The following is a 19,160-nucleotide window of genomic DNA, read 5'->3' on the forward strand; positions in this document are numbered from 1 at the left end:
ATCTGTTGTGTTGTGGTATGTATTGGAGTGGAGAGAAGGACTGCTGGCCTAGGCCTCACGCTGCAGAAATGGTACAGAAAAACCTTGGGAGAAGTGAGGAGCTAAGTGCCTTAGTGAAAACATTCAGGTAAAGGCCATTAAACTAAAATGCTAAGCAAAGATTTTTGTCTGATTTTCTTTTTTGTCTGAAGAGTCAACAGTACCTTGCAGCTGTTTGCTTCTAGGCCAGATTCATTCCTCTGAGGGGTCCTGCTAACCCTCCTAGTTGTTTGAACACCGTTTGTTTTTCTAGGAAACAATAGTACAGAACAGACAAAAAAAATCAGAGCCCTTATATTGTTTTGTTAACCTATTTCCTTTATCTTTCTTGTTTCCACAGAGCCTGTCACCATGACAGGACTGCTAGCTTTAACTAGGGAAATGTCTGGATTTCTCTTTTTTCTTTCCTTCTTCATAATTATGTTTAGTTTTTCTTCTTTAGAGTATGGAAAGGAAGTTAGAAAAAGATGGGGAGGACAAAAGTGTATGTAAACTTGTATCAGCAGTAGCTAGAGATGATTAGAGATGGAGGTGATGACGGGTAAAGGGAGGCTCACTTCCTCTTTCCCTTGCAGCTGTGTATACAGGAAAGAATGTGAAGCATAAATTGACAGCTTCTAGAGAAAGCACCCTCTATCTCAGTGATTCCCAAAGTGGGTGCTACCGCCCCTGGTGGGTGCTGCAGTGATCCAGAGGGGCGGTGATGGCCACAGGTGCATTTGGGGGCAAGGAATTCTGAGTTCTGAGTTCAAAAAATAGTTTCATAATTTCAAACTTCAATATTTCTAATTTACACTTTTCTTTACTATATTTTACAAAAAAGGTAGAAACATTAATACATATATATTTCTGTTTAATTGCTATTAAAATTTTAAAAAATTAATTCCCATTGGGCGCTGAGTAATATTTTTTCTGGAAAGGGGGCAGTAGGCCAAATAAGTTTGGGAACCACTGCTCTATCTGTATTGTCGAGGAGCCCCCGGTGGCGCAGCGAGCTAAGCCGCTAAGCTGCTGAACTTGCTGACTGAAAATTTGGTGGGTTGAATTCGGGGAGCGGGGTGAGCTCCCACTGTTAGTGACAGCTTCTGCCAACCTAGCAGTTTGAAAACAATAGATACCATTCTAGCGGGAAGGTAATGGCGCTCCATGCAATCATGTCGGCCACATGACCTTGTAAGTGTCTACGGACAATGTTGGCTCTTTGGCTTAGAAATGGAGATGAGCACCAACCCCCAGAAGTTAGACATGACTAGACTTTACCTTTACCTTTTATCTGCATTGTCTATAGTACATGTGTGGACAATGCTCTCTATGTGACTAATAATAGTGAGACAACTAATTATTATTATTATTATTTTATTTTTGTACCCCGCCACCATCTCCCCAAAGGGACTCGGGGCGGCTCACAGATATAAAACAAGCATACAGTGATATCAAATACAAAAAACATACAAATAAAATTAAAAGGCATAAAATAAAATCACAATCATTGTAAGACACATGATAAAACACAGCAATAAAATCATTAAATGAGCTTGGCAAAGTGCACTGAGTGAAACTTGTAAACATGAAGGAAGTTAAGGTGCTATAAGGTCATGGGAAGAACCTTAAACTGGGGTGAACTGTGGCTATGTCGAGGAGTTAACCAACAGGTACAACTGGTCAGAAGTAACCGCTAGTATAAGGGTTCAGCGTACAGTGGGCGGTACTTATTCAAAAGCCTGTGTGAAGAGCCAGATTTTCAGGCTCTTCCTGAATACTTCCAAGGTGGCAGCTTGCCTAATTTCCCTGGGTAGCACATTCCAGAGCCGGGGGGCCGCCACGGAGAAGGCCCTCTCCCTCGTCCCCACCAACTGCACTTGTGACGGAGGCGGAAGCGAGAGGAGGGGGGTTCATAGGGGGAGATTCGGTCAGAAAGATAAGTGGGTCCCAAACCGTTCAGGGCTTTGTAGGTCAACACCTGCACCTTGAATTGGGTCTGGAAAATAAACAGCAGCCAGTGGAGCTTCTTAAACAGGGGAGTAGACCGCTCCCTGTAATTCGCTCCTGTTAGGAGCCTGGCTGCCGCCCGCTGAACTAGTTGGAGTTTCCGGGCCATTTTCAAAGGCAGCCCCACGTAGAGTGCGTTGGTAATAATCCAACCTAGAGGTAACTAAGGCATGGACCACCATGGACAGATCAGACTTCACAAGGTATGGTCGCAGCTGGCGCACAAGTGGGAAACTGCAGTGTCGCAGGGTGGACGGTACACTAGCAGAATCCCCAGACTGTCCTGGGCACCCACCCTAAGATGTACACACTAAAAACCTGTAGATTGCGGGATGGCACATCTGACCAGGGAGATGGACTGCCGAAAGACCACCGCGAGCCCGCCTCCCCATCCCCCAGATCTGGCCTGCTGTTGCACCCCAAAACCCGAAGGACACAGCTGGGTGAGATTTACCCCGCCCAGCTCATCCAACCAGGTCTCAGTGATGCAAGCAATGGGTTTGCCTCAGTGTTGGCATTTCCTTTGATAAATATTTGTAGGGAAACTGAGCTCTTATGGATAGAGCTCAATCCATAATGTAGACCTTGTTAACTTCTGATATGAGTTATATGTGCAAGCATCTTTAAGGACTGTGTCCAGCCCTCATGCCCTTGGCTAGGAATGGACTGCCTGGTGCTCTCCAGATGTTTGGGACTGGAGTTCCGTATTTTGCCACCACTGTGATCAATCACTGCTTTGCTCCCCTTCGTGAGAAATAAAAGCTGGCTCCCAACTGAGCTGTGCTCCTCAAGTAGTGTTTCTGAAGCCTATTCAGCTCAGAGCATCACTCCTACTGGAGAGGGTCCAGGGCAAATGAAACTCTATGAGATTGAGTTGACACTTCTGTGCACACATCTTCTCTCCCCATGTTGTGGCAATCAGAGGACTTCCATGGCTGAAATAACAACAGAAAGCCTATGTGGAGTTAAGCCGGGTAACTACCAGAGGTCTAACATAACCCTTCAGCCAAGGACCCACTTACACTAAGGGCTGCTCTGATGCGCTTGGTAAAGGGTTCCATACAAGAGTCCCCATCCCTGTTGTAGTGCTCAGTAGGGGCACACAACATTTGTACTCCATCTTATATTTTTTCACAGTCTGGGAAAGATTCACTGGGATCATACGCAAGAAATATGGATGGACTCTGTTTGCTTTTGATAGCATGTCCCACCCTTTTTCTTATAACAGGCCTTGCTAATATTGAGCAGAAATATCACTCAACTTCTACTGTGATAACACCATGAACCAGTGGCAGCCAGTTATACAAACTAATTGTTATCTCTCATTTTCTTCTTTTGCTTGATGAGCTCATTGTAAGTTGACAGGTGTCTTGAAGGCACCAAACAGACTAGCAGTTTTTCTCGATTACTGTTTGGCAACCCTTCCAGTCTCTACTGGAAAGGTTGCTTCAGAGTCTTCTATTTTCAAAACCTTAAGACTTTGTACTTGGCTTTTGTTACTAGCTGTTTCCCAATAGGTCAATATATTGCTAATTCAGTTTTATTTACATATGCATTTGATGAGCTTCATGTGCTGGGAAACTCTGTAATTTAGACTCAGATAACTCAACTGCAAGCAACTTTGATGTTTTTACGTGCAGAGCCACATTACCCCCAAGCAAAGTTCTTTAAGTGCAAGGTCTGTGCAGCCTTATTATGTACCTTCACCAAAGACTGTTCTTACAGCGTATGGACTTGGATCGCAGGCGCGAAGAAGCCCGCAATCCAAAGCGAAAGCCACGTCTAATGGAAGAGGATGAATTGCCATCTTGGATCATTAAAGATGATGCTGAGGTGGAAAGACTTACATGTGAAGAAGAGGAAGAGAAAATGTTTGGGCGAGGTTCACGTCACCGTAAGGAAGTGGACTATAGCGACTCGCTGACTGAGAAGCAGTGGCTCAAGGTATACATGGTACAGCATCGTTCTCCAATGATTTTCTAATTTTTTATTTCTATTTGTGTCTGTGTTTGTCTGTGTGTCTGTATGTTCAGAGGGTACCCAATATCAGAAGTTTTGATGATTAGCCAAGATGATGCTTAACAAATTACAAATTTGGGAACAATAGGTTATTAAAAAATGACTAGAAACATGATGCATAGCTATTAAATGTATAATCTGATAGGGGTTTTTTTTCATTTAAATTCTACAGAGTTTTAAAAAACTAGGCAACTGTTTCACCATGCAGAACTTCTGTTGGGTATTGGCTACTGAACTGTGTGGAACCATGTCGCTAAACTTAAATTCAATTGATCTCCTTGACAGATGTCAGACATTTCAGATGCAGAAAGCCTACTTGCTATGCACCTCTTCTTCCTGTCCAAGCAAAAATTTCATCCTACCTGTTACTGGGCAGTGATCCTGATATTCTTTAGCCAGTAGGAGGCAGACTTGGCTGGAAAGGGAGGGAAGAGAAGTTGCTAGCTCTCAGCTAAGTTAGGAGGCATCCCTCTTCCTTCTGGAATCTAGTCATGTGTCTGCTATGAGGCAATGTGTTAGTTAGGATACATTTTCTTTGTAGACTAGCCCAGGTCTTGGGTTAGAAGAGAGTGGTGATTCAGGTCGCAAAACTTTGTGGCACAGGATATGTATCTTTGCTCAGCCATCCTAGAAGTTTTGCTAAAAATGCAATCAATATGCAAAACTAGAACCAGGGAGACTTATTTTGAAATGTAGTTTCCAACTTTCTGCATCCCATTCCTCTGTCCAGTGGTATCTCCAACTATGGTTTCCAGACATTATTTACATCTTCTTAGGGGAGTCTGCTCATCATTGGTCTGTCCCTCCCAAAGCTTCCCTTAATCATGAAACCTAAAAAACATGAAGCTGCTGCATTTCTTATCATAGACTCTTGTGTATTGCCCAAGGGAGACAGACAGTCCTCTAAACCAGGGCACAGAAAGATGAAGTTGCTGGTATGAAGATCCATAGCGTGTATAGATATAGTTACTAAATTATATCCACTAACAGAAACATCCTTTAAGGACTTGAAGTTTGCAGCTTGTACTGATTTATTTTAGTTCAGAGATTCATTAAATCTACCATTGCAAATTCTGATATTTTCTGAGAGAGCTCCTTTCTTTTCCTGTTTGTGAATCACAGCAAATTGTTTTCTCAAAGAAGGGAGCCCCCAGTGCTTTGATATCTGTCTTTAAGAAACTATATGGTATTCATAAATTGCAACAATGTCAACATTTTTGTGTTGTTTCATCTGTCATGTCGGAAACAAGATTTTCTTTAAAAAGATCTTCCTTGAGACTTTGGGAAAGCTGCTTCTCAGAGTAAATGTTTCTGGACTATGCCCACAAGCAGTCTGATTCAGTACAAAGCAACTTCTCCTTGGAAGTGCCAGTGGTAGAGCTTTGTTGTGAAAGATTTCCTATCTTGCATGTCAGCTTCAAAGATTTTTTTAACTTGTCTTTCTGAAGTGGTCATTTTGGGAAGAGAATTGAAGCTCTGTAGTACATACGTAGGGTACAAAGTCTTATATTCAGTCCACTTGAAGAAGCACAAGTAGATCACAAGTTGGATCAAGACATATTCTTGTTAATAAAATGGATGATGGCTATGGATCCTTCTTGGAACATTTGTTTTTAATAATATAATAGCAACAACAACAACCTTATTCTTATATCCTACCACCATCTCCCAGAAGGGACTTGGGGCAGCTTACAGATGGCACAAGGTGCCTAAAAACAACATAAAAGTGAACACAGTATAAAATAATAATAATAACAACAACAACAATAAAAACAACTACAACTTTATTTTTATATCCCGCCTCCATCTCCCCGAAGGGACTCGGGGCAGCTCACATGGGGACAAGCCCAGCAGTAACATAGGTTAAAAACACAATCCATGAGTTAAAAACAATGTAACAATACAATATAAAACAACATAAGACACATCAAAATACTTTAAAACCTAGAGATAAAGTACTGCATTTACAGAGGGTGAACTTGTGTAGAACTCTGAATAGGGCTCCTGGGTAGTGTAGGAGCGATCAGGGGTAAGGGTGGAGAATGGTCTCATTAAAACACTGAAAACCTATAAAGGTGAGGAGCAGTGATGAAGTGCAGTAAGAATTGTAAGCAAACTGAGTATCTGGTAGATCACTATTCACTGGTGGGACTATTCACTCAAAGGCATTGTCCACCTTCTGCAAGGTGCCAGTCTGATCTCTCTGGGGAGAGAGTTCCAGAGCTGAGGGGCCACACCGAGAAGGCCCTCTCCCTCGTCCCCATCAACCGTGCTTGAGACAGAGGTGGAAGCGAGAGAAGGGCCTCCCCAGAGGATCTTAAGGCTCACGTGGGTTCATAAAACATATGCAACATATAAAACATCAAAAACATATAAAACAGTTTTTAGCTTTGGTTTTATGTTATGATGTATATTTTAAGACGATGTGAGCCGCCTTGAATCTACCTGGAGAAAGGCGGGATAAAAATCTCCTAAATAAATGAACACATTGGGAGTTTGCTGCCATTTAGCATAAACTTCCCAAATGCAAGAGTCATTTACCTGACATGGCACAAAACAAATTACACTACCGAATTCTCCTCTTGGTTTGGCCAATTTACTCTGGATATTTTATCAAGATACTTACAGTAAGAATAGTGATTTCAAAAACTAGGGATGGTATTCTCAAAAGTCCTGATCTGGGACACAAATAAAACATCTCAGCAGGTCCATACACCACTGAAATAGGATCCAACTGTTTTCTTCTTAGGAGATTTATTTGAGTGGCTCCAAATATTGCCGAATATTAATTTCCAATATTAACTTCAAAAAAAAATAGCATTCCAATTTATATGGGAACTCTGATAGTCTCATGCTTGGGAAACGAAAGTGGGCATCCCTGATCATATCTTACCTGGGTATGTCCTACCAGTATGAGGAGAGGCCATCATTTGTCTACAGATGGGAAAAATAAGGACAGTGCACAAAAGTTATGGTGGTGGTGCTGTCTCGTCTTATAGAAAATTACAAGTCTAAAAATTGTAAGATAAGATTATTTGAGTGCTTTGGGATGTTCGGATCACAGAGTGATCAAAACATACTGCCCAACAACAAGGAGATCACAGAACATAAATAATATCATTTAATGCACCATAATCCAGTACTTGCCTGTATTAGTTTGGTCTGTTGATTGTGGTAGATTTATTGAATGGAGTCTCCAAAAATAGAATAGGACTGGCTGGTTGTTCAAAGGAAGAGAAGGAACTGTCTTAGTCCAGTCCAATTTAGTCCAGAGACACTGGCTTCAACATCTGCCCCTTACTGGCTGAGTAGGGAACGTGCCCCATGTCTGGACCACTGCCCGTCTAACGAGTAGAAAAAAGAAGGTAAGATCATGTTTTCTGTTTTACACCACATCTAGGGGTGGCAGGGGGAAAATAACCTGATCATCTTGCTTCTGCACAAAATATCTCGGAAATTAGATGTATTAGCAAAGAATAATGAATAACGTTTGTTCCCTTAAAGCAATGGTTCTCACCCTGTGGGTCCCCAGGTGTTTTGGCCTCCAGCTTCCAGAAATCCCAGCCAGTTTACCAGCAGTTAGGATTTCTGGGAGTTGAAGGCCAAAACATCTGGGAACCCACAGTTTGAGAACCACTGCCTTAAAGAAAGAAATTGGAATTACCTGCCAAGCAAGGTTATTATGGCCTTTGCTCTTTTACTGTAGATCACTTCTTTTATTCTTTCCTAACAGATCTAATTTTCTCTTCTAAAGATTTCAAACAATAGCAAGATTATTTGTTGCACTGTGAAGATAAATTGTTTTATAAGCTTTTGGAGAAAAGAGCCACTTTTTTCTCTAATAGGTAAAGCTGATGAAGAATCTGGAAGCACTTGGAAATGTGCAATTTCCTCCACTAAAATAGCAGATGAGTTAGGAACTAAACATTTTACTACTTTACTTGTGTGCATATATTAAATATTTTGCTAGAAATATAAATGAAGCTTCGCCTCAAACTGACACAATCTTTTTGCAGTAAGGAAACCATTTACAGGTGTTACCTGTCTCTGTACAATTGTGTGTGTGTTTAGTACATGGTAAACAACTAAACTTCACTATAGTGTGTGAACCCTTAGCAGGTAAAGTTAGGCCTAAACTGGCCTGGATTAAGCTCATGCATCAGATGCCTACTATCCTGATATGCAGTTCAAGAAGGTGACCACATTACAGTGTGAACGGAAATCTTCTTCATGTAACGGTTGAAACTTGTGCCTATTTTGATGGGGGAACTCATCCTGATGGTTTTTGTGGACCTAAGAGAATTGTGACTGTACTGGAGATGATGATCCAGGTTCTGTTGAGGCTTATATTGAGGCAAGCCCATATTGTGAAAGAGGGGGGCTGATTTGAAAACTTGTTCAAGCTGGCATTAATATTTCCCTGTACAAGCATAGATGCACTATTGCCCTGTTCCCCATGTTGCTGTCACCAGCTGATAACAAGAAGCCCTGCTTAGTGACCATCAGCCCAACCTCCTCCCCACAAAACATGGGCAGCTTAGGCTATGTCAGTTACTCTCTTGCTTGCTTTGCCTTATTTCCCAAGGCCAATTCTTTGGGTCATGGCAGCAGCAGTGGGAGACCATGCCGTGGGGAGTTACCGTATCATTAGGAGTGGGGAATAGTGGGAAGTGTTTCAGATATTCTTGATGCCACCAGCTTTCTGCCCTCCTATAATCCAGTGTAAGTACATCACAGTGGGTTGGATCTAAGATGCTGTGTTTAACTCATTGGGTGTGGGATTTCCTGCACTTTGTTCCCCATCCCACCCTTAGTCATGGGAAAGAAAGAATCCTTGTCATGAAATGAAGGTAAGACTCCGGACACTTTGTAATCTGTTAGTGGATTTGTTGGCAAAATGGTAGGGAAAGAGATTACCATGGTTGTGTTCCCTAGCAAAGTTTTAAAGCCCATTCTACAAAATATCCCATGAGTGGCTAAGTCATTGGGAATTCCAGTGTGAGAGAAGTTAGTTTTATATAACTTTGAAGCTATGTAAAACCCATTCCTTGTTTAATTTCTTACAGCTATTAACATTTTATACCCATACTCTTTGAAAGTGTAAGTCCCCCATCTTCTAGAACCAGAGTAGCATTTCTGATGAGTGTCATTGCTATCATTGTCACTTCATTTATTTGTCTTGTTTCCATGCTCAAAGTAGCTCAAAGTAGCTAAGTTATTTCATGTTCTCTCCTAAGAGTATAGCACAGAAAAGGAACATCTTTTGTCTCATCTAATATTCTGCACATCCCACTACATTTCTTCTGGGTATGTATTTAATCAGTTTCTAATTGCCCCCCCCCCCCCACCACCCACACACACACACACAGATAGTTCTTCTTTTGGAATGGCTATGACTGAGCTGGCAAAAACAAAAATAAGTAGCTTCCTCATCATTTAATATTGGTATCAGTTCTGAGTGAGAGATGTGGGTGCTGTCTTCTGACAATGTTCTCAGAGTATGATTAAAGATGGCCTTTCTGTATTTTTGTGGAGCAAGGAACCAAAGACAGTGAGTGCTAGTATTCTTCAAAAGACCAAACTGTAAAAAGAATAATCAAGATAGTTTAATAGGCTAGTCTTTTGCTTTCAGAAGACTAGCCTATTTCAATTAAAAGATTTATATACACATCCTGATTATTCCTTCTTACCAAAATTAACCAAAATTTGGGTAAGACATGATGACTTGGTTCTTGGTTCTGAGCAGCTGATACTGTTATGCCTACAACATCTATTTATAAAGATTGGTTTCCACATAGAATCATAGAATAGTAGAGTTGGAAGAGACCTCATGGGCCATCTAGTCCAACCCCCTGCCAAGAAGCAGGAAATCGCATTCAAAGCACCCCCGACAGATGGCCATCCAGCCTCTGTTTAAAAGCCTCCAAAGAAGGAGCCTCCACCACAGTCTGGGGGAGAGAGTTCCATTGCCGAACAGCCCTCACAGTGAGGAAGTTCTTCCTGATGTTCAGGTGGAATCTCCTTTCCTGTAGTTTGAAGCCATTGTTCCGTGTCCTAGTCTGCAGGGCAGCAGAAAACAAGCTTGCTCCCTCCTCCCTATGGTTTCCCCTCACATATTTGTACATGGCTATCATGTCTCCTCTCAGCCTTCTCTTCTGCAGGCTAAACATGCCCAGTTCTTTAAGCCTCTCCTCATAGGGCTTGTTCTCCAGACCTTTGATCATTTTAGTTGCCCTCCTCTGGACGCTCTCCAGCTTGTCAACATCTCCCTTCAACTGTGGTGCCCAAAATTGGACACAGTATTCCAGGTGTGGTCTGACCAAGTCAGAATAGAGGGGGAGCATGACTTCCCTGGATCTAGACACTATTCCCCTATTGATGCAGGCCAAAATCCCATTGGCTTTCTTAGCAGCCGCATCACATTGCTGGCTCATGTTTAACTTGTTGTCCACAAGGACTCCAAGATCTTTTTCACATGTACTGCTGTCTAGCCAGGTGTCCCCCATTCTGTATCTTTGATTTCCATTTTTTCTGCCGAAGTGAAGTATCTTGCATTTGTCCCTGTTGAACTTCATTTTGTTAGTTTCGGCCCATCTCTCTAGTCTGTCAAGATCGTTTTGAATTCTGCTCCTTTCTTCTGGAGTGTTGGCTATCCCTCCCAGTTTGGTGTCATCTGCAAACTTGATGATCGTGCCTTCTAACCCTTCATCTAAGTCATTAATAAAGATGTTGAACAGAACCGGGCCCAGGACAGAACCCTGCGGCACTCCACTCGTGACTTCTTTCCAAGCTGAAGACGATGCATTGGTGAGCACCCTTTGGGTTCGTTCGCTTAGCCAATTACAGATCCACCTAACCGTAGTTTTGTCTAGCCCACATTTTACTAGTTTGTTTGCCAGAAGGTTGTGAGGGACTTTGTCGAAGGCCTTACTGAAATCCAGGTACGCTACATCTACGGCATTCCCTGTATCGACCCAACTCGTAACTCTGTCGAAAAAAGAGATCAGATTAGTCTGGCATGACTTGTTTTTGGTAAATCCGTGTTGACTATTAGCAATGACTGCATCTGTTTCTAAGTGTTTGCAGACCACTTCCTTAATGATCTTTTCCAGAATCTTGCCTGGTATCGACGTGAGGCTGACCGGACGGTAATTGTTTGGATCGTTCTTTTTTCCCTTCTTGAAGATAGGGACCACATTTGCCCTCCTCCAATCTGCTGGGACTTCTCCCGTTCTCCAAGAACTCTCAAATATGATCGCCAGTGGTTCTGAAATAACTTCCGCTAGTTCCTTCAATACTCTTGGATGTAGCTGATCTGGCCCTGGCGACTTGAATTCGTTTAGAGTGGCCAGGTGTTCCTGGACAACTTGTTTCCCTATTTGGGGTTGGATTTCCCCAAATCCTTCGTCCATTTCATGTTGCTGAGGTTGAAGATGGCTTTCTTTTTGTGAGAAGACCGAGGCAAAGAAGGTCTGCCTTTTCCCTGTCCCCTGTCGCCATCACCCCATCTTCTCCTCGCAGAGGCCCTAATTTGTGATGTAATAATCCCAGTATCTGGTTGTATGTTAGTATGCATTTATGCTTGAAAGCAAAATGTAAGGAGGGCAAAGAGGAAAGAGGAGAAACCCCTGTGGTTTTGCAAGTGAAGGGGCCAGAGTGTGTAGCTTCCTGTGTAGCTTTCAACCCTCAATAAAGATGGAGTGTAAATGGGGAGGCAGTATCTCTGCATGCACTAGCTTCACACTGCTGGAGATTTTGTGAGTGTAGAGGAGTGCATGGGTATATGTATGGAGCTGTGTTTGTGCTTCTACTTAAGCTGAAGGCAAGCTCTGGCCCACCTTTCCAGCCCTCCAAAATGGCAGAGGTGTATTATTCCTTGTGATACTGTTAGAACTTTTCATATAGGTCTGTTGAGCCCAGTTGTGTGTATTTTAAGGAGCTGTTGGTTCTCTGAAGGCAGACATTTTTCTTAGTCCTGATATCTCTGAATCTTTAAGCTGAAGATTGCATGGACTGAATGTTCAAACTAAAAAGCATTTGATGCTTGAATTTTGCCCCTTCCTCTTGCATCTTATAAAAGATACCAGGAAAATATGTCCTTGTGTCCTTTAGCTCATGGTCTATCTTGTAATAAAACAAAATGGATATTTTTTTCCAAAATGCATTCCCATTTAATATTTTCTTGATGCTTAATGGTGTGCAGCATTCTTTAGAATCATTTCTAGAAGATAAAAGATATTATCAAGCATCATGAAAGCACCTTTGTTCAGAGTAGACACATAATAAAAGATGAATGAGTTGTCCTTTGGTTATGCTTTTGTAGAATTTCTGTAGACCACTCTTTCTTAAACTGAGGGTTCCCCCCCCCCCCCAGTGTCAGGAGCAACTAGAGTTGCTTCTGGAGTGAGAGAATTGGCTGTCTGCAAGGACGTTGCCCAGGATGTTTTGATGTTTTACCATCTTTGTGGGAGGCTTCTCTCATGACCCCGCATGGAGCTGGAGCTGATAGAGGGAGTTCATCCACGCTCTCCCCGGGTGGGATTCGAACCTGGCAGCCTTCAGGTCAGCAACCCAACCTTCAAGTCACAAGGCTTTTATCCCCTAGGCCACCGGAGGCTCCAACTGAGGGTCCTGACCCCAAATAATATCCAGCTCAGTGTTGGGGTCCTGAATATTTTTCTGAACATCACCTAGTGGCTGTTTTAGACATTTACATGAATGTGTGTGCAGTGTTTACAGTAGACTCTGCAGCAGATGCTTCAACTGTACTTCATAAAAAGGAAAATCAGCCTGTTTTAGCAAGCCTTGCAAATGTCGATTTGGTATTGGTAAATATTTGATTTTTACATCTGTTCTATATAGTTATAAACCCAGGATCATGAAAAAAAAATTGGACTAAAGAAGATTAAGAAGTCCTTCTCTAGACAGCTTACTGCGGTTGTAGTCCTATTGACATTTTATTCAAGGGAAGTAAGCTTTCTAGAAAATATTGCTTCTCTGAGTTGGTGAAAAGAAGTCTCAGTGACAATTAGGTTTCTATCACTTGCCCAGAGACAGGAAGGAAACACAGGACTTTCAAAATGTTAATTGGCTGGCTTACTATCCATAGCCATTTTTTCTTACCAGTTCTTTTCCTACCTGTGCCCAGAACAGACCCCTTTTTCCTAGCTCCAATATGGTAGTTCACTATCTTCTATCCTTCATCTATCTCTTGTTTGCATTTTTAAGTGCAGATCTGAACATCATTTTTGTTGTTAAAATATTGAACCAGAAGTAAATCTCATGTTAGTGAGATTATTGAACTATTCATAGCCTATTAGATTTGCAAACCACCTGTCTAGTCACAGTTCCCTTTAAATAATATCCAGTGCTACCAGTTTTGATTCAGTTTAACACCCCCTGTCTATTCCTTGCATAAAGAGAAGTTAGACATAGTGGAAAGTGCACCTCAATAGTGGAATGAAGTTTTTCTCTCTGCCCCATCTTAATGTTTCAGCCAAAGTAGAAGGACAATTTGTGCAAATGTGTGATGAGAAATACTTTGATGATAGGAGTGTAGCATGTAGAAGCAGGCCTTAGGGGAAAATGTGAAACACACTGTCACGTGAAATCCTACAATTTGATAGGAAGCTAAAAATGTCTAAAAACTGATATTGCCAGCCAGAAATTAAAAGTAAGTCTATTAATTCCTACACTGATTCTACCAGAGGGATATTTTGTTGATCTTCTTCTCTGATGACAATGTGGTGTGTATGTGAGAGAAGGAGCAAATACAAATGACTACAGGTAGCAACAAGACTAGTATATCCCTCCTGCATAGATACTCTAAGATTTGATGATTGACATAGAATTCAGTCTGTTTTGTATCTTCTTTAGACAGATAGCAGGTACACAATTATTACTGATCACAGTCATCCCCTGATTTTTTTCATTTTTTCCCTTTGCTTAATATGCCAATTTCCCACTTTCAAAATTTAGATTGTAAATTTAGACTGTAGGGTCTGTCTTTCCTAATGAAAACTGCAATGTAGGGGCTGTGTAAGCAGTGCTGACTACAACCATGTTGACAGGCCATTCTTCTCCTAAGAACCCTTCCACAATTTTGCTGCTGTTACACTGGAAGTATCAGAATAGTAACCTTGGATTACTCTGGATGCTGAAAGTCTCAAACCATGTATGCCTAAAGAAAAAGATGGAAGAACAAACAGTGTAATTTGTGACTTTTTCTACTTCTGTTATCCATGGCCTGCAGTTCGCCTGCTTCTTTTCCTCTCTCATTGTTCACTCTGAAACATTTATCTTTACTGTTAACTGGTGGTTAGGAGCCGCAGATTTCTTTGCAGCTTTGGAAGAGTTTGCAACTTGAGCTGGCAGGAAGGGGCACCTCCAGGCCTTGGTCTGCATTGTTTCTCCAGATGACTTTGCTCTAGAGTCCCTGTCTGCCGGCCCTGTTTAACACGAGAAGAAAAGCTCCTTGGTAAGAGAACCAGCTTTCCTCTCCACCCATAGAGATGCAGCTTTCCATGGTCCATAACTGGTTAAACCAAGATGGTCATTCGTGGGAAGCAGCCCATGTAGACATTCCATTCCTCACTGTGTTAAGACAGGTTGGATGTATGTGACTGTCCATGTCAAAACATTTCACAATGTAGTGTCTTCATCCGGTCTGTTCATTGTACCTGGCTGACTGGCTGCCTCTCCTAACTGTAGGCCATTGAAGAAGGCACCCTGGAGGAGATTGAGGAGGAGGTGCGCCAGAAGAAGTCTTCTCGCAAACGCAAGAGGGATGTGGATGTCAGCTCATCTACCCCAACCACCAGCACACGCAGCCGGGAAAAAGACGAGGACAGCAAGAAGCAGAAGAAGCGTGGCAGGCCTCCCGCAGAGAAGCTCTCTCCAAATCCGCCCAACCTCACCAAGAAAATGAAGAAGATAGTTGATGCTGTGATCAAATACAAGGACAGGTAACAGAAAAAAAGGGGGACTTCTTTCCCAATGTATTTTTTTTACAAAATATTCCATCCATGTTTCTGCTTTCCAGGCACTTGTCTACTTTGCTAAATCTCTCCAGAAGGAGTCATTTGACTTCTGCTAAACTGTGCTTTAAAAATGGATAGGCAGCCTATTAAGACTCATGCCTGTTTCAGATGTCATGAATGTAAAGATTTCTTCATTATAATCAACGTAATTTCATTTTATTAATAGACCAATAAGCAGTAACAGTAAATATCCCCCACTTAAAGGCCATTGAATTATTTCAGACAAATGGAGAGTCAGAAAAATGCAGCCCCCTCCCAAAAGGCCCCTACAAAAGAACAAAGATGGGAGAAGAAAAAAGAAAAGAGTTAAAATCATATGCACAGAGAATAATTGGAAACCAAGTGTGCATAATTTGCATTTCATTTTCACCATTTCACAGGACATGGGGCAGAGTTGATAAATGAGTGTGGTGCTCTTTGGAGGAATTGTTCTAAGTCTTCGTGATTTTCTGAATTTTGGCGACCCTTCACAGGTTTTCCTTGATAAGATTTGTTCTGCAGGAGTTTGTCTTTGCCTTCGCCTTCCTCAGGCTGAGGGAGAGTAGTTTGCCCAAGATCACTTCCATGAATGGGCAGGAATTTCAACCTTGGTCTTTAGAGTCGCAGTCCAACACTCAAATCCACTACATTAGTGACTAAAAAAAAATCAATTTGGATCAGTGGTTCTCAACCTATGGGTCCCCAGATGTTTTGGCCTTCAACTCGCAGAAATCCTAACAGATGGTAAACTGGCTGGGATTTCTGGGAGTTGTAGGCCAAAACACTTAGCGACCCACAGGTTGAGAACCACTGGTTTAAATATTCAGTTTAGATGTTGCTGGGAAGAAGGAATTTGTATGAGTTTTTAAATCTGAAATGAAACATTAATTGTAGGATTGTCTACTGTTACTTGTATTCGTGCTAATTGGGGGGAGGCATTATGGCACTTTCCATACACATGAGGAAGGACGTATTGTTTTTTGCATGAAGTACAAAAAAGCTCTCAAAACACTGTAGTGGACAAACAACTGTAAGATCCCAATGAGGACTGACCATGGCCAGTGGAATGCTGATGGGGAAGTAGAAATAAAACTCTGAAGAAAAATGGAACATACTACAGCATCATGGAAATGGGCATGGCTAAAACCATGAACATGATTTTCCACCATCCAGCATTAGGTTGCAAGTCAAACACTCACAGTATATTTGCTTCCACATTATGCTATTTATTTAAGCCTCTATGGGACATAGACTACTTAAGCTATGGGAATGGTAGCAACTTCTTGCTATACTTTTCATCTTTCATTTACTATACTTTGTTTTAGATACATTAAAACTGTGTAGCAAAGTTTTTGGCAGCCCTTGAAAGTGCTGAATTTTGGCAATCCAGGTTGTGAGCTATTCATATGGATAATAGTTCACCTCCAAACTTGCTGCATCTTTTTCCTGTAGCAGGGTACTTACATCTCTGTTCTCGATTGTGATCCATCCTGACAGTGTTAAAGCTTTTTCACAGAATAAACCTTGTTCCTCAACTCTGACCCACCAGCGCAGATTTTTCAATGTAAGTTGTCAGAATTTCACAACCAGTGCAAGCAAACTGACCTATTCCAGAGGAGACAGGCATTTTTTCATCGTTTTTCTTTTTGCTTGTCTTGTAGCAGCAGTGGACGCCAACTCAGCGAAGTCTTTATTCAACTCCCTTCCCGTAAGGAGCTTCCAGAGTACTATGAACTAATTCGCAAGCCAGTGGATTTCAAGAAGATAAAGGTAAAGTGGTTGATTACATTTCATCCAGTATGTCTAAATTTGGGAACTTTAAAGGGACTTCCATTTCAACAAAATAAATTTTCATTAACGCATTCAATTTTTAACAGGAGTGCTTATTTAATTTTTGATAACCGTTGGAGATTGGTTCCAGGATCTCCCACCATGGGTGTGCAATTGTCATGATATATAGTGGCTTAGTAAAATGGTGACGCTTGTATAAAATGGCAAAATTGAAATCTGGGGGGTTTTTTGGGGGGTGGGGTATATTTTCAGCTATGGATGGGGAAATCTGTGGATATGAGGTTTTGTTTACCTTTTTGTTTACCTGTGTTTTGTTTACCTTTTTTGTCAGCCACCTTGGGTCACAGACTGCGAAAAAGGTGGGCTACTAATAGGATAAATGAGGAGGGCCCAAAGTCCTAGCAGACAAAGTAGTGGATCTTCAGGTTCTGATAGCCAGTGATCAATGTAGGTTCATATGCTATTTCATTCCTGGCACCCTTTTTCAGGAGCGCATCCGGAACCATAAGTACCGCAGCCTAAATGATCTGGAGAAGGATGTCATGCTGTTGTGTCAGAATGCACAAACATTCAACCTTGAAGGCTCTTTGGTAAGACTTTCCCTAATGTTAGCAAACATGCAGCCAGGGAAAGGCAGTATTTGATCTTGAAAATGAAGTTTCACATCATTTAGCACCTCTAAAGTGTGAGGTGAATGAGATCTTTTTTTCTGGAACTGAATCAAAACTGTCAAGAGGTGATGGAAGACTCTGTCATTAGAAAAAATGTGCTGTCTGTCCTTTGAGACATCAAAGATGACATTTCTCAGGGAAGGGTGGGCAGAATACATGCAACAAATGTTGAATTTACAGAGTGCTCTTTTTTTCTGTGATGTGGGGATTTCTTGAACTTAAGTGGCCTGCAGAATATTTATCTTAAATTATAAAATTGCTGTATCCTTTTTGGTTATTATCTCACCTTGTTTAAATAAGCAGTTAGTTGTTGTTAAAAGTTCTTGCTGAATTCATTAAGTCAGTGTAACAGAACAGGTAAAGACCTGGTTTAAAGATAACTGCAGGTAGCCTCTTGTATCTTGTCCTTTCCACCAGCAGCAACAGATGAATAATAATAGTAATGTACTTGTGTTGTTGGAAACAAATCAACAAGAAATATGCATAAGGAGAGCTCTGAACATTCAGCTCTGTCCTAAGTATTAAAATGCAGTACAATCTAATAATGACTTTTATGGAACTATAGCCTCTGCACCAAGCATGATTATCAATCTCTATTGCTTTCTTTAAGATTTATGAGGACTCCATTGTGCTGCAGTCTGTCTTTACTAGCGTGAGACAGAAAATTGAAAAAGAAGAAGACAGTGAGGGTGAAGAAAGTGAAGAGGAAGAGGAGGCAGAAGAGGAAGGATCTGAATCAGAATGTAAGCAGTTTTCTGCTATTTCCTCTATTAAGTTTCTTTTCTGCATGTTTTGTTGGGGGCATTGATTTCCTCTTTTAAATTTGTTCTCTAATCATCAAGCTTGAGGACTTGTGTTCGAGGAATGGGAGAAAGGCCAAGACATGAAAAGAGAACACCATGTTGATTGCTCCACTCTCTCCCTAGATACAAACACAAGATGATTTCAATTTTTCTTAAGGAGAGAAATGTGAAAAGGTTTTTCATGCGCAGATTGTTTGTTCCATCAACTTGGTCAGAATCTACCTGTATTATATTTGGAATAAAAAGATAGTAAAATTCAGATGACAAAATAAAGCAGATTAAGCCATAAAGGGAAGAAGCAAGCAACTGAAAACCCTAATATGGCAACCTATTAATTGTTCAACTCTCTCCTGGTGAATAGATGAAACACAGAGGTGTATGTATGAAATTAAACTAACCTTACTACAAAGTTTTACAGTTGTACTGTATTACAAAGTGCTGCGTGCAAAGGAAAGGCATTCTTCAAGCCAGGTATCCAGGCTCACCATTTTATCTTTTTCCTTCCAGCTCGTTCTGTCAAAGTGAAGATTAAGCTGGGCAGAAAGGAGAAAGCACAAGACCGGATGAAGGGCCGCAGACGTACCAGCCGTGGGTCCCGGGCCAAACCAGTAGTTAGTGATGATGATAGTGAGGAAGAGCAAGAAGAGGTAACTGGACAGTTTCATTTCCTCAAAAATGGGATGCTACTCTGGAGAAGGCTGTGCATTTCTGGTGACGGATGAAGGCCAAAAAAATAATTATTTTAGGCAGGCAACACAAATGTTGTTCTTGTTATAAATCTTTCCATTCAGCATGTGGCTAATACAGAAAATATCAAAATAGTATCTAGG

General features: G+C 41.4%; 1 protein-coding gene across 8 annotated transcripts in view; it reads left to right on the forward strand.

Moving 5' to 3' along the window:
• smarca4 (SWI/SNF related, matrix associated, actin dependent regulator of chromatin, subfamily a, member 4) overlaps nt 1–19,160 on the forward strand; it is a 103,084-nt gene that overhangs the window by 83,254 nt on the left and 670 nt on the right. For 3 of the 8 annotated variants that reach the window (XM_062974064.1, XM_062974068.1, XM_062974065.1), the window contains 6 exons: nt 3,754–3,981; nt 14,758–15,011; nt 16,727–16,835; nt 17,345–17,446; nt 18,138–18,270; nt 18,838–18,977. In XM_062974064.1, coding sequence (XP_062830134.1) covers nt 3,754–3,981; nt 14,758–15,011; nt 16,727–16,835; nt 17,345–17,446; nt 18,138–18,270; nt 18,838–18,977 — 966 coding nt within the window. The remainder of the gene's footprint in view (nt 1–3,753; nt 3,982–14,757; nt 15,012–16,726; nt 16,836–17,344; nt 17,447–18,137; nt 18,271–18,837; nt 18,978–19,160) is intronic. The other 5 variants (XM_062974067.1, XM_062974070.1, XM_062974066.1 and 2 more) reach the window with 3 other exon arrangements.

Source organism: Anolis carolinensis, chromosome 2, assembly GCF_035594765.1.
Source record: "Anolis carolinensis isolate JA03-04 chromosome 2, rAnoCar3.1.pri, whole genome shotgun sequence".
NCBI classification, from domain to species: Eukaryota; Metazoa; Chordata; class Lepidosauria; order Squamata; family Dactyloidae; genus Anolis; species Anolis carolinensis.